The 17,693-nt window shown below is 47.8% G+C and overlaps 1 protein-coding gene across 9 annotated transcripts in view; it reads left to right on the top strand.

The window, feature by feature from the left end:
• The window catches only part of kug (FAT atypical cadherin kugelei), an 811,192-nt gene that overhangs the window by 780,050 nt on the left and 13,449 nt on the right, over positions 1-17,693 (top strand). For 7 of the 9 annotated variants that reach the window (XM_076520740.1, XM_076520743.1, XM_076520746.1 and 4 more), the window contains 9 exons: positions 1,062-2,622; positions 5,018-5,588; positions 6,153-6,324; positions 6,417-6,641; positions 8,409-8,432; positions 11,713-11,949; positions 13,294-14,346; positions 14,696-15,339; positions 16,287-17,684. In XM_076520740.1, the coding sequence (XP_076376855.1) occupies positions 1,062-2,622; positions 5,018-5,588; positions 6,153-6,324; positions 6,417-6,641; positions 8,409-8,432; positions 11,713-11,949; positions 13,294-14,346; positions 14,696-15,339; positions 16,287-17,684 (5,885 nt within the window). The remainder of the gene's footprint in view (positions 1-1,061; positions 2,623-5,017; positions 5,589-6,152; positions 6,325-6,416; positions 6,642-8,408; positions 8,433-11,712; positions 11,950-13,293; positions 14,347-14,695; positions 15,340-16,286; positions 17,685-17,693) is intronic. The other 2 variants (XM_076520745.1, XM_076520742.1) reach the window with 1 other exon arrangement.

Genomic DNA, 17,693 nt, shown 5'->3' with positions numbered 1-17,693 from the left:
TTATAGCTGTTGAAACTACGAAGATGCTTTCGTGGGAAATTATTTAATGTTTTGTCCGATTGCGTGTTTTAATGTAAATTGCGCGAGGCGTAATATTCGATCTTGTTATCTTTTATAACGAAATGAAAAGTGTTGCACTCGAGCGAAAACTTGCGTAATTATGTAGGCTAAATTGCACAGAAAATATTGCAGTTTTAAAAAGGTAGTTCAATTCGCATTTCGAAAGATATTTTCAGTCAAAGACGACAGTTTTTAACAATTCTCTGTAGACTATCGTAGTATCCTGAAGAAGAGAAGCAATTGCTGAAAAATGTGATTCTCAAAATATTTACTCTTAAATGTTCTAATTGCAATCTTTGTAATCATTCAGAAAACAATATAAATTCTAACAAGATCCTAAACAAACCGGAAATGAGAAGTTCCTGGGATCATTTGAAGTAACGAAAAACACTGACCAGTGAGAGGCGAGCTCGCCTAGCGCTTGGCGGCCGAGCCATTGAGCGCACGAAGCCCAGTTCCGCTCATTGGCTCGGTCGCCTTGCGCCAGCATATCTCACCTCTCATTGGTCACCCTTTTTCGTGAATAACTCGTTAACGGTGGCTCGGAAAAAATTTTTGTAAAAGAAGAACTTGCTTCAAATGACCTGAGGAATCCGCCACTTTCGGATTGCGAGACATTTTTAGGACACCCTGTATATCTTTAACCCTCCGCTGTCACACTGGGTCAGAACGAGCCTCTTCTATTTTTAACAATTAATTCGATATACTTCGAAGCGAGATATCCAGTTCTAACAAAGGAAACGCTGTTCTAAAAAGCTCAAATCATATTCCCAAATTTTTGGGTCTCAATAACATCGCTAGTTTTCGAGCGACAGCTGTTCGAATAGCGAACCGGGTCCGAACGAGCCAGTTCGAGATACGTGTTTCGCTTAGGAAAGTGTGACAGCTTAGGATTAAACGAAACACAACGAGGTCGCGTTGGCTCTCGTCGTTTTCATCGTAACGAAAACGTGAGCGTCCCGCGACTCGATGAACGATGAAAAACCGAAACGTGGTTGCAGACGGGGACAAGCGGGACGAGTTCTTCATCGGCCGGGACAACGGGAACGTGCTGCTGGCGAAGAAGCTCGACTGGGAGACGCAGAACTTCTACAATCTCACGATCAGCGTGACGGATAACGTGCACACGGCACTGACGCAGCTGCTGGTCACGGTGATCGATATCAACGATCACAAGCCGGAGTTCACGGAGGCCACGTACCGCGTCGACATCTCGGAGAACGTGGAGAAGGGCGAGAGGATACTGCAGCTGCACGCGACCGACGAGGACGAGGACAAGAAGGTGTTCTACAGCCTGCACGCGGCCCAGAACCAGGCCTCCCTCGAGATCTTCCACGTGGACACGGTGACCGGCGCGGTGACCTTGAACGAGCTGCTCGACCGGGAGACCATGGAGGAGCACGTGCTGACGGTGATGGTGAAGGACCAGGGGACGCCGGCCAAGAGGAACTACGCCAGAGTGATAATAACCGTGCACGATCACAACGACCACGCTCCGGAGTTCATCAGCGAGATCATCCAAGGAAAGGTGTTCGAGACCTCGCCCGTGGGCGCCGCAGTCGTCCAGGTCTACGCCATCGACAGAGACAGAGGCGACAACGCCAAGATCGCCTACTCCATCACCTCCGGGAACGTCGGCAACATGTTCTCCATAGATCCCGAATTAGGCACCATCAGGGTCGCTCGGGAACTCGATCTGAGCGTCTCCTCGGAGTACATTCTACTCGTGAAAGCCACCGACCATGGTTCTCCGGCGATGTCGAACACCGTGCCGGTACACGTGATGATCACCATGGCGGACAACGCGCCGCCCAGATTCATCCAGAGAGAACTCTCCGCGGAGATCTACGAGAACCAACAGATGGGGACCTACGTGAAGCACGTGGAGGCCAGGAGCACGTCCTCCTTGCAGTTCGAGATCGTCGACGGGAACAAGGACGACACGTTCTTCGTGAACCCTAGCACAGGCATAATAGTGATCAAGAACGATCTGGACTACGAGAAGAAGAAGTTCTACAACTTGACCATCGCTGCCACGAACATGGCGGACGCGAGGGCCACCTGCAACGTGATCGTCCACGTCCTCGACAGGAACGACAACGCGCCCAGGTTCCTCCAGGCCACCTACAGCGGAGAGATCAGCGAAGGAGCAAGCATCGAGTCGCTGGTTCTGACCAACACCAGCACGCCTCTGGTGATAAAGGCGGAAGACGCGGACTCCGAGCTGAACGCTCTATTGAACTACGATATCGTCGAGGATCTGCCGAGGAAGTACTTCCGTATCGACTCCAGCACCGGAGCTATTAGGACGGTGATGCTGCTGGACCACGAGAGCATTCCCAAGTTCACGTTCCACGTGAAGGTGTCCGATCTAGGGAAGCCGAAGCTGTATTCCGAGACCACCGCCAAGGTGCTGATCGTGGTCACCGATGTCAACGATTGTCCCCCGGAATTCATCGAGAACGAATACAATACCACCCTGCTGCTGCCCACGTACAAGAACGTCGCTGTCGTCAAGGTCAGAGCCATCGATCCCGACAGTTCCGAGGGTATACCGCTGAGGTATGTGAAAAATAGACTTCGTTTATTCGTACTAACAGCTCCGGGGATTTCGTTGAACCGTAACGTTGCTTCGGCTTTAAGATCATCGATGTTTTAACACTAACGCGGTCAAAGTGACCGCTTTCTTATTTTGCAATTCTGCAAAGTTCCGAGACTCTTTCGTGGAAAATGCTTGAACAAGTTATATTATTGGAGCAAGTCTTATAATAAATTCGGTCTTATCGCTTTTGTGAAGCAGTACATGCCAGTTAGTATTACTGATCGATATTACTGATATTTCTCGCTTTATTACTGATATTTCTTCGTAAAATTGAAGTGGTCATTTTGTTTGATCAAATTATAATTGGAACGATAATTTGTAAATGTCGATTACAGTTTCAACACATTCTAACGTTCTGCTGCACCTAATAAAATTAGGAAGATGTACTAAATTAGAGCAAACGTTAATTTTCAAATCCGAGCAAATAATTGCATCGCTTGTACAGTAATGTCTCTCTAATTGACGCTCGGATTGTCCACAATTTTGGCGTCAATTAGGGAGACATTACTGTACATGGGCGACGTGGCCAGACATTTTAGTTTGCTATTAACCAGTTAAGCGTGTTCGACGACTATATCCGTCACGGAGATGTGGCAGAATTTTGTGTCACGACGATTATATCCGTCGTTCGTAAAATTTTGTTACAATTTGATATTTAAATTGTAATTCGTGCAAAAACTAAGTTATATTCGTAAATTTTAATACGTTTAAAATCTTTAGAGGTCAAGACGAAACGAAACAAACAAATGAAAATTATAAATAATTTGAGTTGAATTCGTCGCTTGATCGTTCGATTCATCGCCCGTCATCGCTTGATTATCGCGACACACACTGGTAGACGCTTTGCAAAGAGATCGCCATAGTTAGTCTTCAAGATTAATATTTATAAATTATAATATTTGAAAAGAACGGAATATAAACATGCATACTTAACAGAATGTTACAAGAAATCACGCATCGCATCGTGCGTGTTAAATAAAAATGAAGCTCGCATCGGGGATGCGCTAACATTTAACATATAACCGAGAATAGCTGACAAAGAGTATCACGGTAAATGCGTGACCGACGACACGTTAGAGAAAAAGCAATCGAAGGATCGCGCAGGACAATTGTCGAAGTAAAATTATTTAAAAGTCCGCAAAATCTGTCGCCGCAGCCAAAGTTTCCTGTCGGCGCGGCGGCGCGACAGGCAGCGGCGTACGCCGCGTTTATTCCGGTTTTAACAAGCTGATTCATATTTATGCCCTCGCGCCCGCGCCTTCATTAGCATTCATTTACCATTATAATCGTTGCATGAAATTTGTACGATCTCCGGCTGATACGCGGCCGCGTTTTTCCCGTGCGCCGGAAGAAAATTCCTGCCCACTTGTTCCGTGGGGCGGTCGGACATTTGCATAGGTGTTCGTTCCCGGTCTTTTTTCTTTGCAAATTGTTTCGTTCAGAGCGGAACGGCAGCCTTTCGGATACGGGCGGGATTAGTGCCTCGGCATTAATAAAAAGCGACGTTTTTTCTCTCTCTCTCCAATATTTCGCACGGGCGCGTGCTGCGACAATGTGGGTGTTCCGGACGAGATTCGATACTTTAACGCTGAACCCGCCACGGTCAAAATAACCGACTTCGCATTTTACAAATCTACAAACTTTCGGAGACTCATTCGCCGGTGACGCTTTAATAAATTCAACCATGAGAGCGAGTTTTGTAATGAAAACTTCGCAAACACCGTACGAATTTAACCTGCTTCACTTTTATGCGGCAATGCACCCTGGTCGCATCCTTTTTTTTGTGTATTCAACATCTGCCGTGCTCTTTTCAACGCTAGAACTACCAAACGAGTAAAAATTTCTTTCGCAAAATGCACCAATTGCATAAGTAGTACGAAGCACGATTCCCTGATCGGATTTAGTACGCGAAACGCGTTAGCTCCAACAGTCGTTAATAATTAATATATCTATAATAATAATATATATATATTAATATCTATAATATAATATCTATAATATCTATAATAATCTATAATAGTTAATAATTTCCCTAATAGAACGAGACCAGTTTCGTTTCGCGCGTGTCTCCATTTAGTTTCGTTTCCGGGTATTTCGCGATAACGGAAGAATTAAAATATTTTTCTCGATTTAGAAGAGACGAACGGCATCCGTGTTTAGCATATTATTTGCGTGCGTTCAATTACGGTAGAAATTCTGGGGAGAAAATATTTGTTTTGGCAAACCGAGCGTGCGGTCGAGCTCTCGCGTAACGCGTTTCACCGGACGATAAAAGGGACCGTTTAATGGGCCCCGAGGTTGTCGCACCGTCGGTTCGTCGGCCAGGTATCTATGTAGGACGCCTATTCTGTCCAGGTACGACATCATCGACGGGAACAAGGGACGCACTTTCGACATAGACGGTCAGACCGGCGTCATCACGGTTTATAACCCGGAACGCATGAAGAAAAGTTACCTCCTGCGGGTCCGTGTCTCCGACGGGAAGTACTCGAGCGTCGCCCAGGTGAACGTGATGGTCGAGAAGTCCGAGAACTCCGGCCTGGTGTTCCAGAAGGACGTCTACGAGGGAACGATACCGGAGAACTCAACGAGGATCACGACCATCGCGGTCGTGAACGTTCTCGGCAGCGCGCTGAACGAGCACATTGTCTTCAGTATACTGAACCCGACGGACATGTTTGTAATTGGATCGACGTCCGGCGCGATTCGCACCACCGGCATTAGATTCGACCGTGAAGTTTGCGACCATTACGAGCTGATCGTGGAAGCGAAGAGCCAGATGCCGGACAGGGAGAAGCCCAGGGTGGCCCATGTGATCGTTAACGTCACCATACAGGACATCAACGACAACTGCCCGATGTTCGTCAATCTACCTTATTACGCGGTCGTCTCCGTCGACGCTCAAAAGGGCGACGTCATTACCAAGGCGAGTAGATTTTGCATATTCTCCGGCGATCGCTTTCGCGCGGGCCAGTCGATGGGGCACCGTGAAGTTTCCTGTTCGCTCCGAATCCCGGTTAATTCCGCCGTGTTACGGCCTTGTCTCGCGCGTTTCAATAGCGCAGAAGCGTATAATAGAGATCGCTCGAGATTTCGAGCTCGAGACACGGAATCAGAGTGTGGGCTATTAATTGCGGATTTCGAGCATTTACGATAGAAATGACGTTTAGTTGCAATTTTAAAGAGGAGGAAGAGTAAAGTAAAATCGACGACTATCGATACGTTGCTTTCAAAATATCAGAATTATTAAAGAAGAGAAGAAGTTCGTGAATGACTTTTGATTCTTGCAACAAATACGGTCAATTCCATTCCAATAATTACGCGATTACACGATTTCACCTGATGTCCAGAGACAACGGAAAAATTGTCTGCCACCAACCAATAACTCGAGTAACTCAAACATTCGTAAATACTCGTAATCCTTTCAGCTCTTGAAATTGAACACGATCATTTTTCTCAAGCGTAACAACCCTCTTCGTTTCGCGCACAGGTGCACGCGGTGGACATGGACAGCGGCGACAACGGCGAGGTCCGCTACGAGCTGAAGAAGGGCCACGGGGAGCTGTTTAAGGTGTGCCGGAAGACGGGCGAGATCTCGCTGAAGCAGAACCTGGAGGGTCACAATCGGGAGTATCAGCTGACGATCGCTGCGTACGACGGCGGTGAGTGCATCGTCGATCCCGGATGATCCCCGACGATCCCCGATTCGACCGGCTCCGAGCGATATTCGACAAGCTTTTCGACATTGTTTCAGGCATCACGCCCTGCTCGATCGATGTGCCCGTGAACGTGAAGGTGATAGATCGCTCGATGCCCGTGTTCGACAAGCAATTTTACACGGACAGCGTGCTGGAGAGCATCGAGGTGCACTCGCCGCTCGCTTTGTCCATACAGGCCCAGTCGCCTCTGAATCGGAAACTCATATACAGCATCGCGAAGCGCAACGATTTCGAGGAATTCGCCCTGAACTTCAATACAGGTGAGTCTGCATGTCCGCCGCCAAGCCGTTTCAAACGAACCGTCGAACGATAGAGCGCCCGGGAATCGAATTAAACGCACGGTAATCCCCGGAACAATCGGTTCCCAATGCGAACGAAACGATGTACCTTTCAGCGACACGGCCCTTGAAAAGGGCTGACGAGCTACGCGGGTCGAGGATCTCTCTCTCTTTTTTTTTACTCGTTTCCTTTGGCCTTCGCTTCTTCGATCTCTCTGTCCAACGCCTGAAATCGTTTTTCTCCGTCGGTCCTGTTTCAGAAATTTAGTCCCGACGAAAGTGTTGAATTCGAAACTTTCGGAATCTCTTTCCTCTTTTAAAAGCCGTTCGAGGGGTTTCGTAGGCTACAGGCAACGTCCGAAGGCAGCGGGAGACTTCAATTCGCTTAAAAAATTGAGAATCCGAGGCGCGAGGTCTGACTGCGCGAACAATGAAAATCGACGAGAAACGGTTAGAACGGAATTTTTTGTCGCGATAGAGAAAAACGACTTTCACATTCGATACCGATTATGGAGATGCAAAAGTTGAAATTTGTTGGACAGCGTTGTTTGCGCGCGTACGCAGAATGGGTCGCTCAACGATGCAAAATTCTCGATACTTTCGATCACTGGAGAATCCTCGATGAAGCTGGTGTTGTTTCAAAGTGTAACATATAAAATCCATTTGTATCGACAATCTATTGAACCGGTAAAAGGAAGGTATTAATCGTTCACGCGCGACCTGTTGATTGCTATATTCCTGTCGTTCGAATCCGTGTAAATATTTCACGTTTCGAAAAATTCTCTGGGAAACTAGAAACTTGCACGCGTATTTTACAAATAGAAAATTGTTCGGAGAAATAAGAAATTATTTCTTTCGTTTATTTAAAATTCAAGAATTTCTAAATTCAAGATTATCTTTCGTTTCAAATACAGAGAGCGAAGGAAGTAGAACCATACATACGTCTTACAGATCCCAATCGAATTTGCACCAGCTCGAACTAATTTAATTAATTTCAAAAATTCATGATCGCCGAATCAAAGGATGTTCCGTATCGGCGGATCCGCGAGGACATTCGACGTTTCAAAAAACAGAACGACCCGTTCCGCGCGCGTTCCCCAAGGGAGAAATATTTCGCCCACGTCCCGGATAGCGTGACGAACGTGTTCCCCTTTCGGACGCAAGCAGAGCCACGAGCGTGCGATCGAAGGGTGCACGAGCCCTGGTCCGATCCCGAATCGTTCGGTAGATCCCCTCGAAGATTTTCACTTCTCGCTGGTTGCGGGTTCGAGCGAGTAAATTGTTTTCTTTCTCTCCGTCGAGCGAACCACACGAGCGGACCTATGTCTCTCGACGAATGATCGATATCGGTCTCCCTGTACATGGTATTCGGTGACTAAATTCTCTAATCAAGTAAAACGGTGTGTAGTGGTGAGACAGTAGCAAAATGGGGACGTTGGGATGGATCGCACGTAACACAAGCTGCGGATCTACGGTACACCGATGAATTGGTTCGGTGACGATCGATCGTGATTACCTTCGGTTACAGTGTTCAAATCGGAACACGTAATTTCGTTTCCTGTGAAAAGCGAACGGTAGACGTCGCTCTCTCCTCTCTATCTCTCTTTCTTTCTCTCTCTCTCTCTCTCTTTCTTCACCCTTGCCTCTCCCTCGCCCTACTCTCGACCCCCACGATTTATTCTTTTACAAATGCTTATTATCTGATTTAAATTAGAAATTAAAGTTTTGTTGTATCTCCCTGTTTCGCAGCCCCCGACAGTAACAATGGTCCTTGTGAGTATAAAACATACTAGTTCTATCCGTCTGCTGTGTCGCACCGTTCACCACTGCTACTGCACTGTCGCTATATCTGGGTTCTCTTCTCTCTTTCCGTCTTTCTCGTTGTTTTTATCTATCTATCTTGTCTCACTAGTTTTTCTTTCCTTTTTTTTTTAATTTCCGTTACGATGCACGATTCGGCGGAACTGTCGCGCGTCGGCCGCGATCAGTCGCCGCGCCGATGAATCTTCCTCCCTGGCCGACGCTAATCCCCGAATTAAAACCGAGCCCCGGCGGCTGCTGTCGCCGCGAATAACAGAACAAAGTCGGAGCAACGTGTGGGATCCCGGTCGAAATAACGATCGTTATTCAAGCCTTGTTAACATCGGCGTCGCTTTATCCCGCGAGTAATACGACGACGGAAACGCCGCCGCGAGAGTTTAATTGGAATTAGCGGCTGGGTACGTCTCCGCGCGCGCGCGCGCCGGAGACCCGGCTAATTAATGAAATTGAAGTTCCCTACGAAAGCCTCCTCGAGTCTTGAATAATTTTCTTGGTTGCGTCCCGACAACAATTACTCTTACCGGCTTCCGACTTTTCGTAATGCGGCAGACATCCTTCCGAATCGTCCGCGCGACGCTCGACGAAATTTCATCGTCGGCTCGATCCCTCGGGAGCAACGTTCTTCTCTCTCTCTCGTCGCGCGTTACGGTCCCCGACGATTAATCGATTGTTGCAAAATATTTCGACGAGTTTTGAATAACGATACCGTTAGAAAACGATGATGCTTGACGACTTCTTATTCGAAAACCGAAAGGATCCGACACCGTCCTCGGCTTTCCGCATCCACACACTGACACGCATTAGGATACTAACCCACTCACCGGCGAGCACGTTGCACGAGCCTGCGAGACGAGCACACGAAAACGGTGCTCGATCGTCAATAACGATGCAACATTTAACGGCATGTTAACCCCGAGGCTCCTTTCCCCCGGGCAGAAAAAACGCTTTGGTCGTGCACTTTGCTCCACGAACATACTCTTACTTTTGTTCGACGTTTCCCATCCCGACCGTAACTCGAACCGGTCTCGTTATCGGCATAGAAGCAACGGAGAGCTCTGTGAAACGGGCTTGGAGCACGGTGTCGATTGAACGCGCGGCACGCTGTTATTTCGGAACAGCGGTTCATCTTGGAACGCGCGTCTCGAGCGAGCCTTAACGCTCCGTGCGTTGTCTTATTTTTTTTTTCTTTCACGCAAAATATATTTTTATTCACTCCTTTCGCTTACCTGCCGAGGTTTTCGCAACTTCACACACACACACACACTGTTCGCATGACGTGCCTGCACCTTACGTCGCACTTCGATGCTCGCACTTCGAACCAGCCGCGTAGATGGAACCTCTGCTCTTGCACTTGCCCTATTACGCAGCGTTTGTTTTCCAAGTCGAATGTCACGTGTTCTAAAATATTGTTGAAAGTTGCAAAGTGCAAGTGGGAATGCGGCTTGATGCTACGGATAGGGAGATAGACGCACCTGTGCTGTGCTTTTAACAGGTTGACTGCAATGTCTTCTCTGATTCACCCTTTCGTCGATCGAGTTCGCCTATAAAATCGTCTCGCACTTCTGTGATAAAAAGATACGCTATCGTTCGGAAACTTCAAAATTTTTGTGCATATCGCGCGATGAACATCAAATGTTCGTTCCGTAGTAGACGTGGCTTAATTTATAACGCTTCTTCGATGAAACGAAAGCTCGTGAAACGTCTACTAAAATTCTCGCGAACTGCAAGCTCACAGTCGGGATCGGAATAAAACGAAAATATGCTGATGCTCTGCAGTTTCTTGCTCTTTCAGCGTAGCGAACTAAAGTTCGAGCAGTTCTACTTCTCTTATTTTTTTTCGGAACGAATAGCTGGTCTAGTTCAGCCTCGGCTAACTTCGCGAGGAAGTGTAATTCCCTGTAAATATGTAATTCGGGATGAATTTGATTTGCGAGAGGGTGAATTTCGAGTGCAAACCCGGTTAAACAAGATCCACTTTAAATTCAGAACCGGGAACTAAGTAGCTATAGATGATGCCTTTGAAATGCTGATCAAAATGGACCCGGCCGCCGCTGTCCAAAAAGGGTCAAATTATTTTACTACACTCCGTCGGAAGTTTTACAATAAAACTAAACGCTATCTCAACATTCTCGATGCTATTTCTACGACTATAGTGGCACTCTTATAGTAGCACGTCAGTCTATCAAAGAGTATAGTGATGTCTCCGTAATTGACGCAGAGATTGTGCAGAAAAATGGACAATTTGGGAAGATGAGATACGATTATTCGTGCCTTGCATCTCGTTTTTAAGGTTGTTGTCCCCTTTGTATCCTCCAAATTGTCAATTTTTGTGGACAATCCGAGCGTCAATTAGAGAGACATTATTGTACAATAATGTCTCCCTAACTGACGCTCAGATTGTGCATAAATTTGGGAAGAGGAGATACGATTATTCGTGCCTTGCATCTCGTTTTTTGTAATTGTTGACAATTGATAACTATAAAAACGAATTTGCAAGGCTCGAATAATCGTATCTCCTCTTCCCAAATTGTCCACTTTTATGGACAATCTGAGCATACATTAGAGAAACATTACCGTACTTGGATCTCGAAAACCTCGGTTCTGATAACAAAGTCCAATGTCCGGTCAACCTGTTAATCCGCACAGCGAATACGGTCATGTTCGAAGGTGCAGACACACACACTCTTGGTAGCATTCGCAGATTCACCCGCAGCGTCCGAGGGTCTTGTACAAACATGTTCACCGCGTGACTCGCATTCATCCGTGGACTGCGGATTTTGTGTATTCACGATAAAAATTAGTATCTGTGATGCGAAACGGTGGAAAGAAAAAAGTTCTCGAGCTACTCGAATTATTCAAAGATAAATGCAACATTCAAGTTACTCGAAACCGTTCGCAACAGATGCGGAGAATTTTTATTTTGCGCAAAGATCCGCGGTCTGTGTTCATCAGAGTGGTGTCACCCTTGGTGTCCGCGAAACCGAGCAACGAACTCCTTGTACCACCGGTGGCCCCGTAGAGAGCGCATCGCGCGCGAGAGGGTGTCTTTCACGGTCCATCATACGGGAAAAAAAGGCGTGCGCTTAGGCTTGACGATCGATCTCTCGATCTTCTGCGTGTGTCGGTCGCGCGTGTATCCAGGCGACGGAGTACAGCGTAAAGTTTCTCGGCTTTGTGGACGCTAGGCTGCATAGAGTGCTTTGGGTCTACAATCTTCTCTTCAATAAATCAGGTGTAATCTCTGTGGTGGATGAGCTGGATTATGAACAGAAGAAACAGTACGAGCTGACGGTGCGCGCCACCGACAGCGTGTCCGGCGTCTACGCCGAGGTGCTCGTCAGCATCCTCGTGCAGGATGTCAACGATTGCCCGCCCGAGTTCACGCAGGATTCCTACAACATCTCCGTCTCGGAGGCTGCGGCGTTCGGCACCTCTGTACTGAGGGTCAGGGCCAGGGACAACGACACCGGTGAGTACTTGCCTCGGAGAAAATTTTTCTAAAGGAAAAAGTTACTTCGAATGACTCGAGGAACTCGCCACTTTCGGATTGCGAGACATTTTTGGGGCACCCTGTATTTAGAATTCATTTCCTTAATCATTTGTTCTTATATCGCCAATCGACCAAGAAGACTGCCAGTTCTATTTTATGCTTCCATTGCATGTTGACTCGTTGCTCAATATCGCGTTTGAAATTCGTACGTGTTAAGAACATTCTGAAAAATCGGATCATCTCGGAACTCGAAAAATTTTCCTCATTCATTGGAAAGTACTTTACTCTCGTACTCCTTATTCTATGACAAGTTACATCTTCAGCAAATATTGATGCAACTATTAATTTTAAATATATACGGCGTTACAAAAGTGCATCGGAGATTATTTCCGCATGGCACGATGACCCCTTGAACTTTTAATTAATGTCAAGGGGGTGGAGGATGTGAGATTGATCCCATGAATAACGCGTAGCTGATCCCTCGCGGTCGAGTAAGATTAATGCTGTTGTAATTATCTTGGCGGGCCTGCTTCTTAATGAACGTCGAAGCTGGATCGTGTCGATGGACCGTGCTGAACGGACTATACCCTGTCCTTAGGTCATCGAACATCATGCATTGGTAAACTTGGAACGTTGTCGATATTTAACCCTTTTAGTGCTAACTAAAACAATTGTTTTGTACCTGAGCAAAAAATACCAAACCTGTTCGATGCAGTTCGATAAAGTTTCGGAAAGAAATTGTAAAAATTTTGTGGTAAATCTGATAATTAAAGAATTAAAAGAAGAACAGTGACCGTCGCAGTAATAAAATTGCAGTAATAAATGCAGTAATAAAATTGCTTTTTACCAAAAATATTACGGAAAACGACATTTTCCGAAGTACATGTAACCAACATCGACATATCGTTGCTCGCCACTGTAGAGTAAATCTCGGCACACGATATAGTAATGTCTCTCTCTAATTGACGCTCAGATCGTCCACAAAAATGGACAATTTAGGCAGAAGAGAGACGATTATTCGATCCGGTTCATTTTTATAGTCACGAATTGCCAGCAACTATAAAAACGAGCTACAAGATTCGAATAATGGTATCTCCTTTTCCCAAATTGTTGTTAGGGAGACATTACTGTAAATAGAAATTGTCTTTTCCATTTAAGAAACGATTACGATCGATGAACATTAGAGATCCCGGATAAGATGTGGATCGGTTGAAAAGTTGCGAATTTCGTCGGCGATGTTCCTGTAAATCGTGAACCGTGCGGCCGTTCGGTTTCTCACTCGAAAGCATAATTGATCCAGCAAGGTTGTCCGTGTTCGTTTAGGTATAAACCAGCAAGTGCGTTACGCGATCCAAAACGACACGGAGAACAGCACGGACCTGTTCCACATCGACCCGGAGGAGGGTGTAATATACCAGAAGAGATCGTTGGACCACGAGGCGCACGAGTCCCACCACTTCACGGTGATCGCGATCGATCGCGGCGTGCCCAGCCTCTCGAGCACCGCTCACGTTTGGGTGACTGTCATCGACATGAACGACAACCCGCCCAAGTTCGAGCAGCCGTCGTACACGTGTTCCCTGTCGGAGCACGCGGAACGGGGTCAGTTCGTGACGGTGGTGTCCGCCAGCGATCCAGATTACGTCGACGAGAAGCTTACGTACACGATCGTGGGCGGGAACGAGCAGCAGACCTACAACATCGATCAGTCGACCGGCATCATTTCTCTGATCAATATGCAGAACTTCGGCGAGAAGAAGCTCAGCGTGTTGAACGTGTCCGTCACCGACAACGTCTACACAAGCTTCACGCGCGTCAAGATCGAGATACTGCCCGCGAACAGGCACAACCCGAAGTTCCCGAACCCGGTCGTCGAGGTCACGGTTTTCGAGAACCAGCTGCCGGGCCGTTTGGTCATCAGCGTGATCGCCACCGACGACGATTTCGGCGATTACGGCAGCATCACGTACGCCATACCGTCCGACATGATGAAGGAGATCTTCGACATCAACAGGCTGACCGGCGAGATCGTCACAAGGAAGAAGCTGGATCGAGAACAGCAGAAGCTCTACGAGATACCGGTGATGGCGACCGACGGCGGCGGCAGGTCGGGTTTCGTCATGGTCAAAGTCAAGGTCGGGGACGAGAACGACAACTCGCCGGTCTTCCTGCTGAGAGAGTACAAGGCCAGCATCCACGGTAACTTGAGCTTGAACACTCCGTTCCTCAAGGTCAGGGCGCAAGACGCCGACGAGGACGACGCCGCCAGGATCGTGTACTCGATCTACGAGCCGCAGACTTCCGAGGCAAAGTCTCTCTTCGGCATCAACCCTAACACCGGGGCCCTCTTCTTACAGAAGAGTGCTGTACCATGGGGTGCGTCCTAATTCTGTACTCTATTATAGTATATATGAGCCGTTTATTTTGAAAGTAGCATAAGTCGCTTTACTCTAATCAAAGCGGTGATTTTTTCATGTTTATACGAAATTATTTATACCGAGAAAAATATCAGTATCCCGAGACAACAAATACAAGTAAATCTTCTCGAAAGTTAGCATCCATATTTTTAAACGTGTTAAAACGCGAACCCTTAAATATATCGACTTAAAAACAAAGCGACTCTCATGCCACTTTCAAAATAAACGGCTTATTTATCACGATCTTCGATATCAGATTAGAATATCCCTAACTAAAGCGCGCCGAATCGGTTTTCCTGACTTTACAGAGAATCAATTGTTCGAGCTGTTCATCCGCGCGGAGGACAGAGGGACCACGGTGCACCACGCGGACGTCCCTCTGAGCATCTACATCATGGGCCACGAGGACGTGCCGCCTCTGTTCGAGCGCAAAGAGGACAAGTTCTTCATCCCCGAGGCGTCGGCCGTCGGCACCGCCATCACCAGGCTAAAAACCGTGACGAATAACACGGTGACTTACAGAATCGTTTCCGGGGACGAGGACTCGCCGCTTTTTACGATCGACTCGCACGGCCAGATCACTCTGGCAAAACCGCTCGACCGGGAATTGAAAGATAGGCATCTGATCGGCGTCCTTGCTGAAACCGACTCGAGCCCGCCGCTGACCGCCCTCGCCGAGATATCACTGCAGGTGCTGGACGAGAACGATCACGCCCCGCAATTCGAGAGCAACCCGTACAGCATCAGTTTGGCGGAAAACATAGAGGAGGGAACGTCGATCCTGAAAATTATTGCGCACGACGACGATTTAGGGAGCAACGGGGAGGTTCGTTACTCGTTCGGCTCCGATATCGGCGAGCTGGCGAACGTGTTCACGGTCGATGCCTACACCGGATGGATATCGACCCTGGTCCAGCTCGACAGAGAGAAGCAACCCGAGTATAAGTTCCAGGTAAACGTCCGAAGATTTTTCGCGAAGCGAAGAATTAGAGTTCTTCGGTTCGGTTGCGAGACACGCGAGATAAATTTGTATAATCGGTTTGCACTCGAGCGGCGACTCCGAGGCGCCATTAACGCTAAACCTACCAAGCAGTGATACTAACTGGCATGTACTGCTTCACAAAAGTGAGAAGACAGAATTTATTTAGAATTTGTATAGTTTTTATTAGAAAACTTGCTCCGATAATATAACTTATTCAAGCGTTTTCCACGAAAGAGTCTCGGAACTTTGCAGAATTGCAAGATAAGAAAACGGTCGCTTTGACCGCGGTAGGTTTAGTGTTAAAAATTGCTATGTCACGTCTCAAAGTAATTTTATTAATACTCTAATACTGATATTAGTTTATTAACATTTTAATATTAATATTCATTTATTAATATTTCAATATTAGTATTAATTTTTAATAATATTTTAATATTAATATTTCATTGTAAATTAATCAAATTTTCTTACATTTAAAGAGCTGTTGGAAGCGTAACTGATGCACCGGTCACAATAATTAATTTCATGCTCATAGAATGCACCAGGTCACATAAAATGGAAAAACCGCGGGTCGAAAAAGCTATTTTAAATTTTTCGTTAATTCGGCTCTGAGTGCAAAGGGTTAAATTCTCCGTAATTGACGCTCAGATTATGCAGAAACATGGACAATTTGGGAAGAGGAGACACGATTATTCGAGCCTTACGGCTTCGTTTTTATAGTTACCGATTGTCAACAATTATAAAAATGGGCCGCAAGGCTCGAATATTCGTATCTCCTCTTCCCAAATTGTCCATTTTTCTGCACAATCCGAGCGTCAGTTAGAGAAACATTATTGTACCTGCAATCGCGACGACAACTTTCTGCCAACGTCTGTCGCAACGGAGCTTCGATGCAAGCTGTTATCCGGTTTCCGCAGGTGGTGGCAATGGACAACGGAAGTCCGAAGCACTTCGCCAGAACGTCGGTGCACGTGAAGCTGAAGGACTACAACGACAATGCTCCGGCGTTCGTGGACGACAGTTACGAGGCGACGGTGAACGAGGACGCTCTGCCGGGGACGGTGGTGGTCAAGTTGGTGACGGTCGACAAGGACTCGGACGTGAACACGCCGATCGAGTTCTACATAACTTCCGGGGACCTTAGATCGCAGTTCCAGATACGATCGACGGGCGAGGTTTACGTGGCGAAAGCGCTGGACCGGGAGACGTTGGATCGTTACGAGTTAGCGATCGTTGGCACGGACGGCAAATACGTGTTCAAGACGAGAGTGACCGTCCAGGTGCTGGACGTGAACGACAACCCTCCGTACTGCCTGAGATATCGCTACAGAGAGGTGTTGTCCGAGGGCTCGCATCCCGGCACCTACGTTCTGACCGTGTTAGCGACCGATTACGACGACGAACCGAACGCGAAGCTGCGTTTCTATCTGACCGGCGACAAGAACGACAAGTTCTCCCTGGACAAGGAGACGGGCGTACTGAAGACCATCGGCCAGCTCGACCGGGAGACCCAGGCGAAGTACTGGCTGACCGCCCACGTGCAGGACAGGGACAAGCCGTCGTGGGAATGCTCGTCCCAGCTGGAGATCCTGATCTCCGATCTGAACGACAACGCGCCGAAGTTCACGATGCGCGCGTACAGCGCCACGCTGCCGGAGGACGTCGAGGTGGGCACCTTGGTGACCAAGGTGCACGCCACGGACGACGATATCGGCATCAATCGCAAGATCAGGTACGAGTTCGTCGACTCCGCCGACGGACACTTCCTGATCGCGCCCGACAGCGGCATCGTCACCCTGGGCAAGCCCCTCGACAGGGAGACCAAGGCGATGTACAACGTGACCATCCAGGCTCTGGATCAGGGCACGCCTCAGCTGATCAACGTGACCACGCTGATCGTCAACGTGCAGGACATCAACGACAATCCGCCCGAATTCGCCTCGAAGGTCTACTCGTCGAAAGTGCCCGAGATTTACGCGGTCGGGACCGAGGTTGCCAGGGTGCTGGCCACCTCGAAGGACACCGGCGTGAACGCGGACGTCTACTACTCGATCGTCGGCGGAAACGAGCACAAGAAGTTCCAGATCGATACTAGAACCGGGGTGATCACTATCGTCGAACAGCTGGATTACGAGCGCGCCAGGGACTACTTTTTGACCATCCAGGCTGTGGACGGAGGGCTGCCGCCGCTGAGCAATCATGCCACCGTGAACATCACCGTGATCGACAGCAACGACAACGCGCCGATCTTCAGCGAGGTTTCTTACAGGGCTGCTATCAGGGAGGACGCGAAGATCGGGGACAAAGTTACCAAGGTTCGTCGA

The sequence above is a fragment of the Megalopta genalis genome, chromosome 4 (genome assembly GCF_051020955.1).
Source record: "Megalopta genalis isolate 19385.01 chromosome 4, iyMegGena1_principal, whole genome shotgun sequence".
Taxonomy (NCBI): Eukaryota; Metazoa; Arthropoda; class Insecta; order Hymenoptera; family Halictidae; genus Megalopta; species Megalopta genalis.
Note: the sequence above shows the minus strand (reverse complement) of the source record. Positions and strands in the feature narration are given on the sequence as shown.